This window comes from Salmo trutta, chromosome 1 (genome assembly GCF_901001165.1).
Source record: "Salmo trutta chromosome 1, fSalTru1.1, whole genome shotgun sequence".
Lineage (NCBI taxonomy): Eukaryota > Metazoa > Chordata > Actinopteri > Salmoniformes > Salmonidae > Salmo > Salmo trutta.
The window spans coordinates 65,199,239-65,217,787 of NC_042957.1; the positions used below are offsets into that span (position 1 = coordinate 65,199,239).

At 45.1% G+C, this 18,549-nt stretch overlaps 1 protein-coding gene across 2 annotated transcripts in view; it reads left to right on the forward strand.

Moving 5' to 3' along the window:
• Window positions 1-18,549, forward strand: part of LOC115205311 (centrosomal protein of 112 kDa) — a 183,120-nt gene that overhangs the window by 105,904 nt on the left and 58,667 nt on the right. For both annotated transcript variants that reach the window (XM_029771136.1, XM_029771143.1), the window contains one exon: window positions 2,068-2,298. In XM_029771136.1, the coding sequence (XP_029626996.1) occupies window positions 2,068-2,298 (231 nt within the window). The remainder of the gene's footprint in view (window positions 1-2,067; window positions 2,299-18,549) is intronic.

The following is an 18,549-nucleotide window of genomic DNA, read 5'->3' on the forward strand; positions in this document are numbered from 1 at the left end:
TCTCTCCCCCTTCTCTCTCTCGCTCTCTCTCTCTCCCCCTTCTCTCTCTCTTTGCTTGCCTCCCCCTTTTCTCTCTTTCTTTTCTCTGCCTCCCCCTTCTCTCTCTTTCTTCTCTCTGCCTTCCCTTCTCTCTTCTCTCAATCTCTTTCTATATCTATCTCACTGTCTCTATATCTATCTATATCTATCTATATATATATATATATATATATATATATATATATATATATATATATATATATATATATAATCTCACTCTCTATCTATATCTCTCTCTCTATAGATATATATATCTCAATCTCTCTCTTCTCTCTGCCTCCCCCTTCTCTCTCTTCTCTCAATCTCTTTCTATATCTATCTCACTGTCTCTATCTATATATCTCTCTCTATATATATACCTCACTGTCTCTATCTATATCTCTCTATATATATATACCTCACTGTCTCTATCTATATATCTCTCTATCTCTCTATCTCTCTCTCTCTGTCTCTCTGTCTCTCTCTCTGTCTCTCTCTCTGTCTCTCTCTCTGTCTCTCTCTCTGTCTCTCTCTCTGTCTCTCTCTCTGTCTCTCTCTCTGTCTCTCTCTCTGTCTCTCTCTCTGTCTCTCTCTCTGTCCCTCTCTCTCTCTATCTATCTCTCTATCTCACTGTCTCCATCTCTCTCTATCTATATCTCTCTCTGCCTTCCCCTTCTCTTTCTTTCTGTCACCCCCTTCTCTCAATCCCTCCCCCCTCCCTCTCTCTCTTTGCCTCCCCCCTCTCTCAATCTCTAACATTCCTCCATAATATCTAGCTCTATTCACATACATACTACAGGTCAATAATTCCATGCCAGTCCAGAAGCTGCCTAACTGCCTGTTAGTTAATGTCTGTTTAAATGCGGTTGGCTTGGTCATTAGCATTCCTGTAATGTAATGTGGCTGTAATGCTGCTCTCTCTGGCAGCAATCTGAATCAAAGAGCTGTGCTGGGGCAAAGTCAAAGCTGTAGATCAGTTCAAAGGAAGAGGGGTCAGGAAAGGGGTCAGTCCATCTCTGCACTGCAGCCCCTACATAAGCCAGCACACACATCTGCAGGCGAACACACACACACACACACACACACACACACACACACGAAAGCATGCACACACAGGCTTGTACACACACACACATCTGCAGGCGTGCACACTCGGTAGAACACACAATCCCCATTACACACGCACAAACCACAGATTGACTTCCAAATGGAGGTCCCTGTCAACTACAGCCCTAAACGTTTTCCTGAGGCCGGCTTGATTTACACACACACACACACACACACACACACACACACACACACACACACTCCTGCTCTAGTTCTCTGACTAGTCTCTTCTCTGTACTTCCTGAAATGAGACATGGCAGCGGTGCCCATTTTCCTCCTGACTGAGTGACCTTTGATTTAGGCTAATTTCTCTCATTAAATCAGACCGCTGACCTTAGTGGAATGCCTCCTCTTTGATGTGGGCCCTGCCTAGCCTGTGTGACTCAGATCAGAGGGACGGGTGTGTGTGTGTTCCCTTCCTGCCGAGCTGGCTGAGCGGGCAGACACTCTGGCATTCCCTGTGCTTGTTGTTGCTCCTCTCCTCTCTATTCCCAGCCCAAACTGGGATTCCCCCGGCCTCGCTGTTCCATTCCACGTCATCCTGGAATACTCCCTCACTGTTTTAGTTCTGATCAGAGCTTTTAATGTTGAAAGAGTGGGCCAGATGAGACAGGTGTCACTGTCTGACCCTGAGATTGGGTGTCATACCCACTTGTGTGTGTGTGTGTATATATGTGTGTGTATATGTATGTGTGTATATGTATGTGCTGCACATGAATTGTTAAAGTTGTGGGCACTAAAAAGTAACTTTTTAAATACTCTGTACCACTGATCTGACAAACATTCGCTAGGAGACGAACAAGCCCAGTGTGGCACTTAGTGTTGCAGTTGTTCTGCCAATACCACGGCAGGACATGACTTATTAGTGTCTCCAAACAGTCATGTCTTAGTGTGCTACCTCTTTCCTGACGTGAGTGTACCTGTGTATCTCCCTGACCCCAGGTCATCTCTGACCTGGAGGAGCAGGTGTCCTCTCTGAGGGACGAGCTGCAGCAGGCCCACAGCCAGAGGAAGCAGCAGCTGCTGGAGCTGGGGGTGCTCAGGGAGGAGGAGAGGCAGCGCGCGGCCCAGGACCAGGACGCCTCCCTGGGCAGGCTGAGAGCTGAGATGGACCACATCCGCCTGGAGCTGGAGACGAGCCACAAGGCTGAGAGACAACTGGCCCAGGATAAGGTGGGTGATGGGTCGGGGCTGAGACATGGCACTGCCAGGGGAGAAGGGAAGAGAGAGAGAGCCCAGGATAAGGTGGGTGATGGGTCGGGGTTGGGACATGGCACTGCCAGGGGAGAAAAGAAGAGAGAGAGAGCCCAGGATAAGGTGGGTGATGGGTCAGGGTTGGGACATGGCACTGCCAGGGGAGAAGGGAAGAGAGAGAGAGCCCAGGATAAGGTGGGTGATGGGTCAGGGTTGGGACATGGCACTGCCAGGGGAGAAGGGAAGAGAGAGAGAGCCCAGGATAAGGTGGGTGATGGGTCAGGGTTGGGACATGGCACTGCCAGGGGAGAAGGGAAGAGAGAGAGAGCCCAGGATAAGGTGGGTGATGGGTCGGGGTTGGGACATGGCACTGCCAGGGGAGAAGGGAAGAGAGAGAGAGAGCCCAGGATAAGGTGGGTGATGGGTCGGGGTTGGGACATGGCACTACCAGGGGAGAAGGGAAGAGAGAGAGAGCCCAGGATAAGGTGGGTGATGGGTCGGGGTTGGGACATGGCACTGCCAGGGGAGAAGGGAAGAGAGAGAGAGAGCCCAGGATAAGGTGGGTGATGGGTCGGGGTTGGGACATGGCACTGCCAGGGGAGAAGGGAAGAGAGAGAGAGAGCCCAGGATAAGGTGGGTGATGGGTCGGGGTTGGGACATGGCACTACCAGGGGAGAAGGGAAGAGAGAGAGAGCCCAGGATAAGGTGGGTGATGGGGTCGGGGTTGGGACATGGCACTGCCAGGGGAGAAGGGAAGAGAGAGAGAGCCCAGGATAAGGTGGGTGATGGGATGGGTAGGCTAGGGACATAGCACCGCCACAAGTCAAGGACATCCTCCCTCTTCTCCTCCATTTCCACCCTCTGTCCTCTTTTCATAGTCTTCCATCCCTCCATGGCACTCCCAGTAGAGAAGAACAGGGTTCAGAGGTGGGGTAGTATACAAATGGAGAATCAGTTATGCTCCAGTATACCAGAGTTGTCCTGTTATTGGTATGTAGGACATAACGGAGTGCTTATCAGATGGAAGCTTTTAACACTAGGTCTGCTGGGCGTCCATGGACCCCCCCTTTAAGCTAATGTCATTCTGACTGCAACATTCTAACAGTGGAATTCATATATTTCATATATGCTATAGCAAAAATAATAATGTGGTTGTGTTTATGATGGCCTTGGCTAACATTACAATATGAGTTGTATTTGATTTCAAATAACACAATGGCATTTTCATAAGTTTATGTTACTGTAGGCTATATGTAAAAACAAAGAAACGCCAAAATTCAAGTGTTCAATCAATTTTATTTGTGGAGTACCTTTGTTACAACAATGAAAGAGAAAGCATATGCTTTGTAACAGGGTAACAGCTTATTTTTATAACAACAATAAAAATGTATATTTACCCCAACCACCAAGAAGCACGGTCAAAAGGCACGGTCAAAAGGCACGGTCAAAAGGCACGGTCAAAAGACACGGTCAGAAGGCACGGTCAAATGACACGGTCAAAATACATTTTTGTAACTTTCACTTGCTTGACACAACATTTGTTTGGTTACAGTACGAAATAGTCTGCTGTTTTCTCTTGATTGTGTCCAGTTGTCTTGTCGTTCTTCAGCACTGTTGTGACGGCTGTGCAGGTGCCTTATTTTGCGCAGAGGGAGGGAGGTCCCGCCTCACTGTGTTCATGGTGCCGGCCAGACTTGTTTCTTTGTAAGCAACTTGTTGACCAATGACAGTGGAGTGAAGAAATAGTCCACGGAGACGTTGCTCTCCTTGCCAACCTCAGGTTCCACAGGCCTCAAACGCCACATTCTCTGACACGCACACCTGCTGCCTCGTGGATATTTTCCCAGAGATTGAAAGCGGTTCAGCATGTACAATTACGCACGCTCTCGCTGAATAGTCTGCTTTTGGTATTTTTGGTAATTTATTAGGATCCCCATTAGCTGTTGCAAAAGCAGCAGCCTCTGTTCCTGGGGTCCAAACAAAACATGACATAATACATAATATTAATAGACAAGAACAGCTCAAGGACAGAACTACATCCATTTAAACAAAGGCACACGTAGCCAACATATCAACACATACACACAAACTATCTAGGTCAAATAGGGGGAGGTGTTGTGATGTGAGGTGTTGCTTTATCAGTTTGAGATGGAACGGAGTTCCATGCAATAATGGCTCTATATTATACTGTACGCGTTCCTGAATTTGTTCTGGATTTTGGGACTGTGAAAAGACCCCTGGTGGCATGTCTGGTGGGGTAAGTCTGTGTGGCAGAGCTGTGTGTAAGTTGACAATGCAAATAATTTGTGATTTTCAAACTTTTTTATAGAAAGAAGTGATGCAGTCAGTCTCTCCTCAACTCTTAGCCAAGAGAGACTGGCATGCATAGTGTTTATATCAACCCTCTGATTACAATGGAGAGCTAGACGTGCTGCTATGTTCTGGGCCAGCTGCAGCTTAACTAGGTCTTTCCTTGCAGCACTGGACCACACGGACAGACAATAATCAAGATAAGACAAAAGTAGAGCCTGCAGGACTTGCTCTTTGGAGTGTGGTGTTAAAAAGCAAAGCGTCTCTGATAGAGGGTACATACCATTTTAAGATTAGCTCCATAATTAGAATAGATCAATACAATAGAATTGCCTGCCCTGTTCTTCATTCACAATTGGTGATTACATAATTATGCTACTTTCGCTTTACTTTACTTAATGTATTTCATCTGTTATATGTGTGAAATTAGTTTCGGTATAGTTTAGGTTAGGTTTTAAGGCAATTGTCGGGGGGATTATCAGCTGGGCACTGCAGTTTCAACTGTCGGAAGGACCGGAGCAGGCCCTACTGTTGGGAGAAGGACCGGAGCAGGCCCTACTGTTGGGAGAAGGACCGGAGCAGGCCCTACTGTTGGGAGAAGGACCGGAGCAGGCCCTACTGTTGGGAGAAGGACCGGAGCAGGCCCTACTGTTGGGAGAAGGACCGGAGCAGGCCCTACTGTTGGGAGAAGGACCGGAGCAGGCCCTACTGTTGGGAGAAGGACCGGAGCAGGCCCTACTGTTGGGAGAAGGACCGGAGCAGGCCCTACTGTTGGGAGAAGGACCGGAGCAGGCCCTACTGTTGGGAGAAGGACCGGAGCAGGCCCTACTGTTGGGAGAAGGACCGGAGCAGGCCCTACTGTTGGGAGAAGGACCGGAGCAGGCCCTACTGTTGGGAGAAGGACCGGAGCAGGCCCTACTGTTGGGAGAAGGAGCGGAGCAGGCCCTACTGTTGGGAGAAGGAGCGGAGCAGGCCCTACTGTTGGGAGAAGGAGCGGAGCTGGCCCCACTGTCGGGAGAAGGAGGGGCAAAAAAAGAACATGACCTCCTAAAACTGGTTATAACTCCAATTCTGTTTGTGATATTAAGATTCTAACAATTACCATATAGACTTATTTAGGAAAAGTCAAAGACGGACAGGGGCTTGAGTTAAAAAATAGCAGAGCAATAAAAATAAATAATAATGAGCAGTCAAAATGACTGCTTTAGCAGTTCTAGTGTTAAAAGCTGTAACAGATGAATCTTCATTTTAAAGCTGTAACAGATGAATCTTCATTTTAAAGCTGTAACAGATGAATCTTCATTTTAAAGCTGTAACAGATGAATCTTCATTTTAAAGCTGTAACAGATGAATCTTCGTTTTAAAAGCTGTAACAGATGAACCTTCATTTTAAAGCTGTAACAGATGAATCTTCATTTTAAAGCTGTAACAGATGAACCTTCATTTTAAAGCTGTAACAGATGAATCTTCATTTTAAAGCTGTAACAGATGAACCTTCATTTTAAAGCTGTAACAGATGAACCTTCATTTAAAGCTGTAACAGATGAATCTTCATTTTAAAGCTGTAACAGATGAACCTTCATTTTAAAGCTGTAACAGATGAATCTTCATTTTAAAGCTGTAACAGATTAATCTTCATTTGCTGTAACATTAATCTTCATTTTAAAGCTGTAACAGATTAATCTTCATTTTAAAGCTGTAACAGATGAACCTTCATTTTAAAGCTGTAACAGATGAATCTTCATTTTAAAGCTGTAACAGATGAACCTTCATTTTAAAGCTGTAACAGATGAACCTTCATTTTAAAGCTGTAACAGATGAATCTTCATTTTAAAGCTGTAACAGATGAACCTTCATTTTAAAGCTGTAACAGATGAATCTTCATTTTAAAGCTGTAACAGATTAATCTTCATTTGCTGTAACATTAATCTTCATTTTAAAGCTGTAACAGATTAATCTTCATTTTAAAGCTGTAACAGATGAATCTTCATTTTAAAAGCTGTAACAGATGAATCTTCATTTTAAAGCTGTAACAGATGAACCTTCATTTTAAAGCTGTAACAGATGAATGATTATTCCACAGTCGCTCTGACACTGCTCTAGTTTGACACTCTGACTCTGACTCTCTCTTTACCAAGCAATCATTTTTCATGAGTGGTTACGGTATGAACTAGGCTTTTGCAGGGGGATTCAAAGTGTGTGTGTGTGTGTGTGTGTGTGTGTGTGTGTGTGTGTGTGTGTGTGTGTGTGTGTGTGTGTGTGTGTGTGTGTGTGTGTGTGTGTGTGAGAGAGAGAGAAGCGGAGCAGAGGGCCTGGGTTTGGCAGTGCTACAGATTATGGTTTGGCTACAGTGTGTCGCCGATGTCTGAGTTTGTCGCTCCTTATCTCACCCCTCATTGACTGACTGACATCATCTAACAGACTGACATCATCTAACTGACTGAGTAACTGACATCATCTGACTGACTGACTGACATCAACTGACTGACGTGACTGACATCACCCTCCCAGCCCCTGTTCATTATGTCTAGTAGTCTCTCCCAGCCCCTGTTCATTATGTCTAGTAGTCCCTCCCAGCCCCTGTTCATTATGTCTAGTAGTCCCTCCCAGACCCTGTTCATTATGTCTAATAGTCCCTCCCAGCCCCTGTTCATTATGTCTAATAGTCCCTCCCAGACCCTGTTCATTATGTCTAATAGTCCCTCCCAGCCCCTGTTCATTATGTCTAATAGTCCCTCCCAGCCCCTGTTCATTATGTCTAGTAGTCCCTCCCAGCCCTGTTCATTATGTCCAATAGTCCCTCCCAGCCCCTGTTCATTATGTCTAGTAGTCCCTCCCATCCCCTGTTCATTATGTCTAGTAGTCCCTCCCAGCCCCTGTTCATTATGTCTAATAGTCCTTCTCAGCCCCTGTTCATTATGTCTAGTAGTCCCTCCCAGCCCCTGTTCATTATGTCTAGTAGTCCCTCCCAGCCCCTGTTCATTATGTCTAGTAGTCCCTCCCAGCCCCTGTTCATTATGTCTAGTAGTCCCTCCCAGCCCTGTTCATTATGTCTAGTAGTCCCTCCCAGCCCCTGTTCATTATGTCTAAGTAGTCCCCTCCCAGCCCCTGTCATTATGTCCAAGTAGTCCCTTCCCGCCCCTGTTCATTATGTCTAATAGTCCCTCCCAAGCCCCTGTGTTCTTCATTATGTCTATAGTCCCTCCCAGCCCCCGTTCATTATGCTAGTAGTCCCTCCAGCCCCTGTTCCTTATGTCTAGTAGGTCCCTCCCAGCCCGCTGTTCATTATGTCTAAGTAAGTCCCTCCCAGCCCCTGCTTCATTATGTAATAGTCCCCTCCAAGCCCCTGTCATTATGTCTAATAGTCCCCTCCAGCCCCTGTTCATTATGTCCAATAGTCCCTCCCAGCCCTGCTTCAGTATGTCTAGTAGTCCCTCCCTAAGTAGTCCCTCCCAGCCCCTGTTCATTATGTCTACGTAGTCCCTCCAGACCCTGTTCATTATGTCTAGAAGTCCCTCCCAAGCCCCCTGTTCATTATGTCTAGTAGTCCCTCCAGCACCCGTTCATTATGTCTAGTAGTCCCCCTCCCAGACTAGATTCATTATGTCTAGTAGACCCTCCCAGCCCCTGTTCATTATGTCTAATATTCCCTCCCAGCCCCTTGTTCATTATGTCTAGGTTAAGTCCCCTCCCAGCCCCTTGTGGGTCATTATGTCTAGTAGTCCCTCCCAGCCCCTGTCATTATGTCTACTAAGTCCCTCCCAGCCCCTGTTCATTATGTTCCTAGTAGTCCCTCCCAGCCCCTGTTCATATGTCTGTAGTCCCTCCCATGCCCCTGTTCATTATGGTCCTAGTAGTCCCTCCCAGCCCCTGTTCATTATGTCCTAGTAGTCCCTCCCAGCCCCTGTTCATTAGTCTAATAGTCCCTCCCAGCCCCTGTTCATTATGTCTAAGTAGTCCCTCCCAGCCCCTGTTCATTATGTCTAATAGTCCCCTCCCAGCCCTGTTCATTATGTCTAGTAGTCCCCTCCCAGCCCCTGTCATTATGGTCCTAATAGTCCCTCCCAGCCCCTGTTCATTATGTCTAGTAGTCCCTCCCAGCCCTGTTCATTATGTCTAATAGCTCCCCTCTCCAGCCCCGCTGTTCATTTATGTCTAGTAGTCCCTCCCAGCCCCTGTTCATTATGTCTAGTAGTCCCTCCCAGCCCCTGTTCATTATGTCTAGTAGTCCCTCCCAGCCCCTGTTCATTATGTCTAGTAGTCCCTCCCAGCCCCTGTTCATTATGTCTAATAGTCCCTCCCAGCCCCTGTTCATTATGTCTAATAGTCCCTCCCAGCCCTGTTCATTATGTCTAGTAGTCCCTCCCAGCCCCTGTTCATTATGTCTAATAGTCCCTCCCAGCCCCTGTTCATTATGTCTAGTAGTCCCTCCCAGCCCCTGTTCATTATGTCTAGTAGTCCCTCCCAGCCCCTGTTCATTATGTCTAGTAGTCCCTCCCAGCCCTGTTCATTATGTTCTAGTAGTCCCTCCCAGCCCCTGTTCATTATGTCTAGTAGTCCCTCCCAGCCCCTGTTCATTATGTCCAATAGTCCCTCCCAGCCCCTGTTCATTATGTCTAGTAGTCCCTCCCAGCCCCTGTTCATTATGTCTAATAGTCCCTCCCAGCCCCTGTTCATTATGTCCAATAGTCCCTCCCAGCCCTGTTCATTATGTCTAGTAGTCCCTCCCAGCACCTGTTCATTATGTCTAATAGTCCCTCCCAGCCCCTGTTCATTTATGTCTAGTAGTCCCTCCCAGCCCCTGTTCATTATGTCTAGTAAGTTCCATCCCAGCCCCTGTTCATTATGTCTAATAGCCCCTCCCAGCCCCTGTTCATTATGTCCAATAGCCCTCCCAGCCCTGTTCATTATGTCTATAGTCCCTCCCAGCACCTGTCATATGGTCTAATAGTCCCTCCCAGCCCCTGTCATTATGTCTAGTAGTCCCTCCCAGCCCTGTTCATTATGTCTAGAGTCCCTCCCAGCCCCTGTTCATTATGTCTAGTAGTCCCCCCCAGACCTGTTCATTATGTCTAGTAGTCCCTCCCAGCCCCTGTTCATTATGTCTAATATTCCCTCCCAGCCCCTGTTCATTATGTCTAGTAGTCCCCTCCCAGACCTGTTCATTATGTCTAGTAGTCCTCCCAGCCCCTGTTCATTATGTCTATAGTCCCCTCACAGCCCCTGTTCATTATGTCTAGTAGTCCCCTCCAGACCTGTTCATTATGTCTAGTAGTCCCTCCCAGCCCCTGTTCATTATGTCTAGTAGTCCTCCCAGCCCCTGTTCATTATGTCTAGTAGTCCCCTCCCAGACCCTGTCATTATGTCTAGTAGTCCCCTCCCAGCCCCTGTTCATTATGTCTAGTAGTCCCTCCCAGCCCCTGTTCATTATGTCTAGTAGTCCCTCCCAGCCCCTGTTCATTATGTCTAGTAGTCCCTCCCAGCCCTGTTCATTATGTCTAGTAGTCCCTCCCAGCCCCTGTTCATTATGTCTAGTCCCTCCCAGCCCCTGTTCATTATGTCTAGTAGTCCCTCCCAGCCCCTGTTCATTATGTCTAGTAGTCCCTCCCAGCCCCTGTTCATTATGTCTATAGTCCCTCCCAGCTGTTCATTATGTCTAGTAGTCCCTCCCAGCCCCTGTTCATTATGTCCAATAGTCCCTCCCAGCCCCTGTTCATTATGTCTAGTAGTCCCTCCCAGCCCCTGTTCATTATGTCTAGTAGTCCCTCCCAGCCCCTGTTCATTATGTCTAGTAGTCCCTCCCAGCCCCTGTTCATTATGTCTAGTAGTCCCTCCCAGCCCCTGTTCATTATGTCTAGTAGTCCCTCCCAGCCCCTGTTCATTATGTCCAATAGTCCCTCCCAGCCCCTGTTCATTATGTCTAGTAGTCCCTCCCAGCCCCTGTTCATTATGTCTAGTAGTCCCTCCATTGCACTTAATACAGCCCAGGGTTGGGAAATCACCCATAATCCTGTGCAGGTTGAGCAGGAAGCCCGGGGAAGGTGGTGTTGATCAGAGCCTAATCTTGACCAGGCCCATCAAAGAGCCTCTCTTTCATTAGGCCCCAGCCCAGCTGCATCGCATTAGGCCCGGAATGCAGGGACCGCCAGGGCACCCAGCGCCATTTTGGATCCACATAGATTAGTTAGTATGGGAGAGAATGACAGTTGGTGAGAGAGTGCATGACTTTATAGTATATGAAGTATGAAGGAACGCCTCTTTTCCTGTCTGTTTCTCTTCCCCTCGCATTAAACCAATCATACCAGACACGTAAGAGTTGTTTACCAGCCGTAACTCATTTTGACGTTTTTTCTTCCCTCCTATTTTCCATCTGAGACGTCAGGATGATATTATGATGACCTGCAGATGTCAGAGGGTCTGATGTCGAACTGAAATTGTGAGCAGAGTTGAACTAGGTTCATCCACCATCTGCAATGTGATAGATATGTGGCATACTTTTCTTTAAAGAGAACTGATGAGTTTCAGCCCAAAATCCAGTTGGTCCTTTTTAGCTGGAAATGCACACACAGGGTCAGAAGCGAGCTCAAACGTTAGGCGAAAGTTACATAGGAAACTTTTTTCCCCCTTTTTATCACCAAAAGTTTGACATAGGAATGATGGGTGAAGAAAATGACAAGTTCCAGTGCTGTTTCATGGCAGTTATTTCATGTGGGATTGAAGTTGGCCAGTTTCAGATCCATATTGACTGGGCAGGCGGTTTTCTGAGCTGAAATGTCTTATTCTTTTGATGCCGAGGCAGAAAAACGCTGTCCTTTGCAATCTGCCCCAGCCCGGTCGGTGTTGAAGCTTGAAGCCTGGGCCGGGCGGACTGTTTGAAGGCATCTCCTAGATCCCAGGGTAAAGGCAGGAGAAATCCATTAAATCCATGAATGGATTCTCATCAAAGAAGCATGTGTTTGAGAGAGAGAGAAAGCTGGGGAATGAAATAATGAGAAACAGTATTTTAGAGGAGATAAGATCACGTATTAAGATTGTTTTAACTCCCCAGAAAGAATAGGAAAGAGAGACATGGGGAGATATTGGAGAACGAGAGAGAGAGTAGTTGGGGGTATTTCACTGTTTGGCTGCTATTGTTTGGCTGCACACACACACACACACACACACACACACACACACACACACACACACACACACACACACACACACGTGCAGCCCCGGCCTCCCAATCTCCATCCTCCACAGAGTGGCCTGTGAAGCTTCTGTGTGCCTGATAACGCTGCCTCTGCTCTGGGCTGCTCAGAGGAGGTCTTCTGCCTCTCACTTAACCTTATCTGGTTCTCTTATTTACCTCCCTCTATCCCTCCCTCTCTTAACCTCTTCCTCTCTCTTCAAGCCTTCAAGTCATGGCAAAGCAAAGAGAATCAGGGCTTCCTAGAAAGAGCTTGCCTTACCAGTTAGGGGCTATGACGATTTTTAGAAAAGGTGAAAGGTGTTTCCGAGAACACACACACAGACAGAGACCCTCTCACGACGGACACACACACCAACACACTCTCTCTCTCTCGCTCTCTCTGTGTGTCTCTCTCTCTCACACACACACACACACACACGTACTGGCTGTCTTATCCACTCTGTTGTTTCCTCACTACATTTTACATTTACATTTTAGTCATTTAGCAGACGCTCTTATCTAGAGAGACTTACAGTAGTGAATACATAAATTTCATTTTAATTTCATGCATTTTTTTAATCTTTTATTTTATTTAAAATTTAAAAAAATTGTACTGGCCCCCCGTGGGAATCGAACCCACAACCCTGGCGTTGCACACACCATGCTGGCGTTGCAAACACCATGCTCTACCAACTGAGCCACAGGGAAGGCACTAACTAGGCTTCTGTATTGAGACAGGTTAAGACGTACAGGGTCCTCAGTGGACAAGTTTCACATTGTAGTGTTCTGTGTCTCAGTTAAAGCTTCCAATGCATGTTGAATACAAAGGCATCCTGCAAACTGCTATTTGCAAAGTCTCACTTTATTTGTCATTCAAGGTTTTGGCCTGGACCCCACAAAGTCAACTCTGGACCTTGAAGCCAGTTCCACTGCATTTTTTCATTGTTCCCCTCTAATCAGGGACTGATTTAGACCTGGGACACCAGGTGTGTGCATTTAATTATCAGGTAGAACAGAAAACCAGCAGGCGCCGGACCTCGTAGGGTAAGAGTTCTGTACCCATGGTCTAGACTAGGGTTGCACAATTTGGGGAATATTCAGAGGTGGAAACTTTCTGTGGGAATTAACGGGAATATATGGGAATTAACGGAAATATATGAAAATTAATATTAATACCATTTAAATGTAGATGTTTTTTGCGTTGGATATATTTACCATATCATATGGAGACAGAAACATAAATCTTTTACCTTATCATAAGTAGACAGAATTGCAAATGATTAAATCCTTCCAAAATATATATTTTTAAACTATTTAGTTACGAACTGAACTTTTAATTAAATGAGTTGACTCTTCACATGGGATGATTTCACTGAACAACAAAAGGAAGGGAATATTGAATGATCCCCAATGATCCATTGCATCTCTCAAAAACGTTTTCAACATACATCTGTAAAATGATAGTCTAGCAACTAAAGCTTTGGTTGTCTTCCTCTCAGGCTTCCATGTCTTCTCCCTGGACCTCCTCAATGTCCACCTCTTGAACATCAGACTCTGAGGCCTCATCTTCACTGTCACTTTCCAACCTTGTTGAGGATGGCTCGTTGTCAGGCTCAAAAAGCCTCAAATTTGCCCGGATGGCCACCAATTTTTCAACCCTTCTGTTGGTGTGTGTGTTCCCAAACAAGGACCAGTTGCGCTCTGAGGCGGCTGATGTTAGTGGGATTTAGAGGATGATGGAGGCAACAGGGGAAAAAGCCTCACATCCAAGTCCCTTCCACCAGGTGGCTGATGAGATATGTTGGCACGACTGCCATATTGCATCTCCATCCCAAAGCCCTTGCTTGGAAGTGTACTTCGCCAGACTGCCAAGAACCTTTCCCTCATTCAGGATAAGGTGGTGAGACACAGTAGTGATGACACCATAGGCCTTATTGATCTCTGCACCAGACAGGATGCTCTTGCCAGCATACTTGGGGTCCAACATGTACGCTGCGGCGTGTATGGGCTTCACACAGAAGTCTTCACGCTTTTTGATGTATTTCAGAACTGCAGTTTCCTCTGCTTGGAGTAACAGTGAAGTGGGCAGGGCAGTACGGATTTCTTCTCTTACATCTGCAAGCAGAGTCATAACATCCGACAGGATGGCATTGTCTCCCTCAATCCGTGCAATGGCTACTGCTATAGGTTTCAGGAGGTTCAGGCTGCTTACCACTCTCTCCCAAAATACATCATCCAGGAAGATCCTCTTGATGGGGCTGTCCATATCGGCACATTGTGATATGGCCATTTCTTGGAGAGACTCCTTCCCCTCCAGGAGACTGTCAAACATGATGACAACACCACCCCAATGAGTGTTGCTGGGCAGCTTCAATGTGGTGGTCTTATTCTTCTCACTTTGCTTGATGAGGTAGATTGCTGCTATAACTTGATGACCCTTCACATACCTTACCATTTCCTTGGCTCTCTTGTAGAGTGTATCCATTGTTTTCAGTTCCATGATGTCCTTGAGGGGCAGATTCAATGCATGAGCAGCACAGCCAATGGGTGTGATGTGAGGGTAGGACTCCTCCACTTTAGACCAAGCAGCCTTCATGTTCGCAGCATTGTCTATCAGTGAAAATACCTTCTGTGGTCCAAGGTCATTGATAACTGCCTTCAGCTCATTTGCAATGTAGAAACCGGTGTGTCTGTTGTCCCTTGTGTCTGTGTTCTTGTAGAATACTGGTTGAGAGGTGGAGATGATATAGTTAATTATTCCTTGCCCACGAACATTCAACCACCCATCAGAGATGATTGCAATACAGTTTGTTTTCTCTACGATTTGCTTGTCCTTCACTTGAACTCTGCATCCAGCAAATGAGTTGATAAAGCATGTCTGGTTGGAGGGGTGTATGCTGGGCGAAGAATATTCAGAAATCTCTTCCAATACACATTGCCTGTAAGCATTAGAGGTGAACCAGTTGCATACACAGCTCGAGCAAGACATTCATCAGCATTTCTCTGATTACGTTCCTCCATTGAGTTAAAAAAAACTTCTGATTCCAGGAGGACCATGAGCTGTTGCTATCGATAAGGTGTCTGATTCATCATTTTCACCTCGAATAGAAGTAGAGGGACTTTTGTCAGAGGTTGCCTGTTGTGAGCGCTGAGGAAACTTTATGCAGTTGGCCAAATGATTCTGCATTCTTCACATATGATTTGGCACAGTATTTGCAAATGTACACAGCTTTGTCTTCTACATTAGCTGCAGTGAAATGTCTCCACACATCAGATAGTGCCCGTGGCATTTTCCTGTAAATATTTTTTTTAAATGAGTTAAGAAAACCCAAATACAATTCCATGTACAGATAAATAGTTAAGCAGTTAGATTAAACAACTCCTTTGTAAGATAAATGGTTTAACCTGTTGAGGACAGACGTTCCACTAGCGGAACCCTGTTCCGCCTGCGGTACCCCTAGCCAATGGCATCGCACGGCGCGAAATACAAAACCAACTAAAATACCACAATTCAATATTCTCAAACAATCAACTATTTTACACCATTTTAAAGATAAGACTCTCGTTAATCTAACCACATTGTCCGATTTCAAAAAGGCTTTACAGCGAAAGCAAAAAATTAGATTATGTTAGGAGAGTACATAGACACAAATAATCACACAGCCATTTTCCAAGCAAGCATATATGTCACATAAACCCAAACCACAGCTAAATGCAGCACTAACCTTTGATGATCTTCATCAGATGACACTCCTAGGACATTATGTTATACAATACATGCATGTTTTGTTCAATCAAGTTCATATTTATATCAAAAAACAGCTTTTTACATTAGCATGTGATGTTCAGAACTAGCATACCCACCAAAAACGTCCGGTGAATTTACTAAATGACTCATGATAAACGTTGACAAAATACATAACAATTATTTTAAGAATTATAGATACAGAACTCCTTTATGCAATCGCTATGTCCGATTTTAAAATAGCTTTTCGGCGAAAGCACATTTTGCAATATTCTGAGTACATAGCTCAGCCATCACAGGCTAGCTAATTTGACACCCACCAAGTTTGGGGCTCACTAAACTCAGAATTACTATTAGAAAAATTGGATTACCTTTGCTGTTCTTCGTCAGAATGCACTCCCAGGACTTCTACTTCAACAACAAATGTTGTTTTGGTTCCAAATAATCCATAGTTATATCCAAATACCTCCGTTTTGTTCGTGCATTCAGGTCACTATCCGAAGGGTAATGCGCGAGCGCATTTCGTGACAAAAAAATTCAAAATATTCCATTACCATACTTAGAAGCATGTCAAACGCTGTTTAAAATACATTTTTATTCTATTTTTCTCGTAAAATAGCGATAATATTCCAACCGGGCAATGATGTATTCATTCAAAGGCTGAAAGAAAAAAATGGAGAAGTCTCGTGAACGCGCATCTCAGTCTCACTGTCCCCAGGCTGACCACTTACAAACTCTGCTGTTGTACTTTGCCCAGAGACAGCAGACACCACATTCCACTTTCTGGCGGCTTTTGAGAGCCAATGGAAACCTTAGAAAGTGTCACGTTACAGCACAGATGCTGTAATGTCGATAGAGATGCAACAGAAGGACAACAAATTGTCAGACAGGGCACTTCCTCTATGGAATCTTCTCAGGTTTTGGCCTGCCATATGAGTTTTGTTATACTCACAGACACCATTCAAACAGTTTTAGAAACTTTAGAGTGTTTTATATCCAAATCTACTAATTATATGCATATTCTAGTTTCTGGGCAGGAGTAGTAACCAGATTAAATCGGGTACATTTTTTATCCGGCCGTGAAAATACTGCCCCCTATCCCAAAGAAGTTAAAATGAAACATGTATGGAAACAGGTGAATTAACACTCCTCAGTTAACAGGCTCAAGCCAGCTAAACCCCACATGGTAGCAAAAACTAACTAGCAGAAATTATTAATAAGTTAGAAAGGATTTAAACACACTGCTGTAGGTTACTATTTACTAGTTACTAAAAAATAATGTATGTCAAAAAAATATATTCACCCTACCCAGTATTGTAATCAAAACTTACCAGAAAGCATGTAGTCCTTGGCTCAGACAGTGTAGTAGTGTGGGCTCAATAGCATCTCATTAGTGTGCAGAATCTTGAGAATTGGCTGTACATGTGACGGAAGAGTACACTGTACATGCAGAGGGTTGGAATTCCATTGAATTGGGGATAGTTTAATCAAAGTATGCCACAAGACCTAGAATTGTCCCACAAAAAAGATTCACTGATATTAGCTAACTTTTTTGATGAATTTAAGCAAAATTCCCCACCTTAACTTGCCTTTGCAACCCTAGTCTAGACATTTGTTATGTGTGGCATTCTCCACACAGAAGGGGTTAACAATACAGAAGTTAATGTTGTGCATCAGTGTTTTACACCAGTGTTTTACTCTGAGCTATAAGGCATAGTAAACTGCTCTCTGTTGTCTCCCTCCATGTCCCTCCCTAATGACTACACACGCACTGTCTCACACACACAACCACACTGTGTCTCTCACACACACACTCGCACCCATACACTCATACACCCACACAAACACACACATACACACTCACACTGTGTGTCACACACACACCCAAACACTTGCCCCACCTGTCAACACTACAAATCTAACCGGCACACCCCATAACAAAAGTTTCTAGAGCTCAGGTCTGATATGAGGTGAATGCTGTTAGGCTTCTTCTTGAGTAAGTATTGACTCAGAGAGAGAGAGAGATTCTTTGAACTGCAGGAGTGGATTAGTCCTCTCTGATCTGTGTTTGGTTTGGGGCTGATACGGTGGAGGTGAATGGATGGTTAGTTTGATATGTTCAGACAGAGTAGTATATACTCTGGTACGGTGGTGTTTTAGTGGAGGTGAATGGATGGTTAGTTTGATATGTTCAGACAGAGTAGTATATACTCTGGTACGGTGGTGTTTTAGTGGTAATGAATGGATGGTTAGTTTGATATGTTCAGACAGAGTAGTATATGCTCTGGTACGGTGGTGTTTTAGTGGAGGTGAATGGATGGTTAGTTTGATATGTTCAGACAGAGTAGTATATACTCTGGTACGGTGGTGTTTTAGTGGAGGTGAATGGATGGTTAGTTTGATATGTTCAGACAGAGTAGTATATACTCTGGTACGGTGGTGTTTTAGTGGAGGTGAATGGATGGTTAGTTTGATATGTTCAGACAGAGTAGTATATACTCTGGTACGGTGGTGTTGTAGTGGAGGTGAATGGATGGTTAGTTTGATATGTTCAGACAGAGTAGTATATGCTCTGGTACGGTGGTGTTTTAGTGGTAATGAATGGATGGTTAGTTTGATATGTTCAGACAGAGTAGTATATACTCTGCTACGGTGGTGTTTTAGTGATAATGAATGGATGGTTAGTTTGATATGTTCAGACAGAGTAGTATATACTCTGGTACGGTGGTGTTTTAGTGGAGGTGAATGGATGGTTAGTTTGATATGTTCAGACAGAGTAGTATATACTCTGGTACGGTGGTGTTTTAGTGATAATGAATGGATGGTTAGTTTGATATGTTCAGACAGAGTAGTATATACTCTGGTACGGTGGTGTTTTAGTGGTAATGAATGGATGGTTAGTTTGATATGTTCAGACAGAGTAGTATATACTCTGGTACGGTGGTGTTTTAGTGGAGGTGAATGGATGGTTAGTTTGATATGTTCAGACAGAGTAGTATATACT